General features: G+C 59.9%; 1 protein-coding gene across 1 annotated transcript in view; it reads right to left on the reverse strand.

Moving 5' to 3' along the window:
• Window positions 1–1,031, reverse strand: part of vsig10 (V-set and immunoglobulin domain containing 10) — a 20,113-nt gene extending 19,082 nt beyond the window's left edge. Inside the window, exons 1-2 of the mRNA XM_008279890.1 lie at window positions 578–1,031; window positions 199–504 (exon numbers count right to left, since the gene is read on the reverse strand). Coding sequence (XP_008278112.1) covers window positions 199–504; window positions 578–632 — 361 coding nt within the window. The 5' untranslated portion in view covers window positions 633–1,031. The remainder of the gene's footprint in view (window positions 1–198; window positions 505–577) is intronic.
• Between the last annotated feature and the right edge of the window lie 54 nt (window positions 1,032–1,085).

The following is a 1,085-nucleotide window of genomic DNA, read 5'->3' on the forward strand; positions in this document are numbered from 1 at the left end:
CTGACAGGTGATTTCCTTTCTGAGCTCGTGACACTGAAGTGGTTCTGCTCCGCTGTTCTGTTCGTGTCACGTGACCGGCTGTTATGTGGCAGAACCGGTTGAACAGAAACGCTGCCTTCACGGAGCAGCAGTGGACCAACACCCAGCCCACGTCCGCCTGCTCCCGCCCTCCTACCGGACCCACCGGCGTCCACTCACCGGCCACCTGCAGCCGCACACGTGCCTGGAAGCTGCGGTTTCCCGGCAGCGCGGAGCTGCACAGGTAACTGCCCTCGTCTCCAGGTATCACCCCCCGGATGTTCAGGCTCCCGTCGTGCAGCACGCTGAGCCGCGGTACCGGGCCGGGTGGGCTCGGTGACGCCCCGCCGCCTCTCCCGACCTCCCGTCCGTCTCTGACCCACGTCGTCAGCTCCGGTGTTTCGTTACCGGAGGTGTAACACGGAAGTAGCACGATGTCGCCCGGCGCCGCGATCGGTTCGGTGGGATCACTGACCGAAACCGAAGCTTTGAGAAGAGAAGAGAGAGCCGATGAGTTGCGGGACTCACCTGCGGTCACCCGGATGGAGCAGAGACTCACCTGTGGCGCAGAGGCACAGGTGTAGGAGCGCTGCGGCCGCGACGCTCCTCATCATAACTCTGCTGCATCGCCTTCAGCCCAAAGTCAGCTAAAGGTTTCCAGTCCCGACCTGTCCGACTAGTCCACCTGTGGGAGCCACGAGGAGACACGCAGAGACTCACTGGGAACCAGTCCGCCCATTATACAGCCCAGAAGTGAGCGGCGGGCCACCAGTCGCACATGGAGGCCTTTATTCCGGGTCTGTGCTGCAGGTTGTGGCGGACGTGCTTTGTTTACTCCAGCATGTTGATCCCGGAACCTCCGTGTGGAATAAACCACACCCTGGACTCACCTGCTTAAAGGTACAGTAGCACCGCTCAGGTTCGCTTCGTTTACAGAATCTGGGTCAAAGAACACCAAGCGGGACAAGAGGCCACATGCAGCTGGATCAACATGCAAATAGAACTGAGTGATCAACAAACCTGTCCAGCTGGTTTGATGGGAATGTGTTCATACCTCCCAGTAAAGC

This window comes from Stegastes partitus, unplaced genomic scaffold (assembly GCF_000690725.1).
Source record: "Stegastes partitus isolate 25-593 unplaced genomic scaffold, Stegastes_partitus-1.0.2 Scaffold174, whole genome shotgun sequence".
Taxonomy (NCBI): Eukaryota; Metazoa; Chordata; class Actinopteri; family Pomacentridae; genus Stegastes; species Stegastes partitus.